Source organism: Penaeus monodon, chromosome 34, assembly GCF_015228065.2.
Source record: "Penaeus monodon isolate SGIC_2016 chromosome 34, NSTDA_Pmon_1, whole genome shotgun sequence".
NCBI lineage: Eukaryota > Metazoa > Arthropoda > Malacostraca > Decapoda > Penaeidae > Penaeus > Penaeus monodon.
Genome location: NC_051419.1, coordinates 32,927,297 through 32,927,856, shown reverse-complemented (window position 1 = coordinate 32,927,856; position 560 = coordinate 32,927,297). Strand labels below are relative to the sequence as shown.

General features: G+C 36.4%; 1 protein-coding gene across 1 annotated transcript in view; it reads right to left on the bottom strand.

The window, feature by feature from the left end:
- The window catches only part of LOC119594890 (two pore calcium channel protein 1-like), a gene marked incomplete at its 5' end in the record, with an annotated part of 12,564 nt that overhangs the window by 10,030 nt on the left and 1,974 nt on the right, over positions 1-560 (bottom strand). Inside the window, one exon of the mRNA XM_037943964.1 lies at positions 167-348. Within this exon, the coding sequence (XP_037799892.1) occupies positions 167-348 (182 nt within the window). The remainder of the gene's footprint in view (positions 1-166; positions 349-560) is intronic.

Below are 560 nucleotides of genomic sequence, written 5' to 3'. Positions count from 1 at the left end.
TTTCTCTCTTTTCGTCCACAACATGAGGTAAAGTTGATAAGAAATCTGGAATGACAAAGAATAAAGGAGTAAAGTGGGAAACTTGATGGAAGGACAAAAGAAACAGCAGACCATTGGAAACATAGACAAAGAATCACAGTACATAAGAATACTCTCAATTACTTACTTCCAAGAATATTGCAGCCTCATGATAGTTCATCTCCCAACTTGATGTTATTGGGCAAAAGGATGTCTGTGTTTGGTCTTGTTCTTCATGAAGTTCTCTGTAATCGCTACTCTCCGAGTCAATACTTGTGTTGCCATACTCATTGGGGATGTCCGAGTCCCTCTGGTTGTTAGTGTTGGGAGCTGCAAGTTGATAAAAATCACAGATTATGTTTTTCTAGCAAAATTCTTTCTTAGAACACATAAGGTGATACACACTTACAAATATAATTACCTATGAATTACATAACACAGAGGAAGACCCCTACTTATACTCAGTGCCAAATCACCCATTACATATAGTATTTATGTAGAACTTTTCTTCTGGTAACATTAAACTGACACCAAAGTACTTT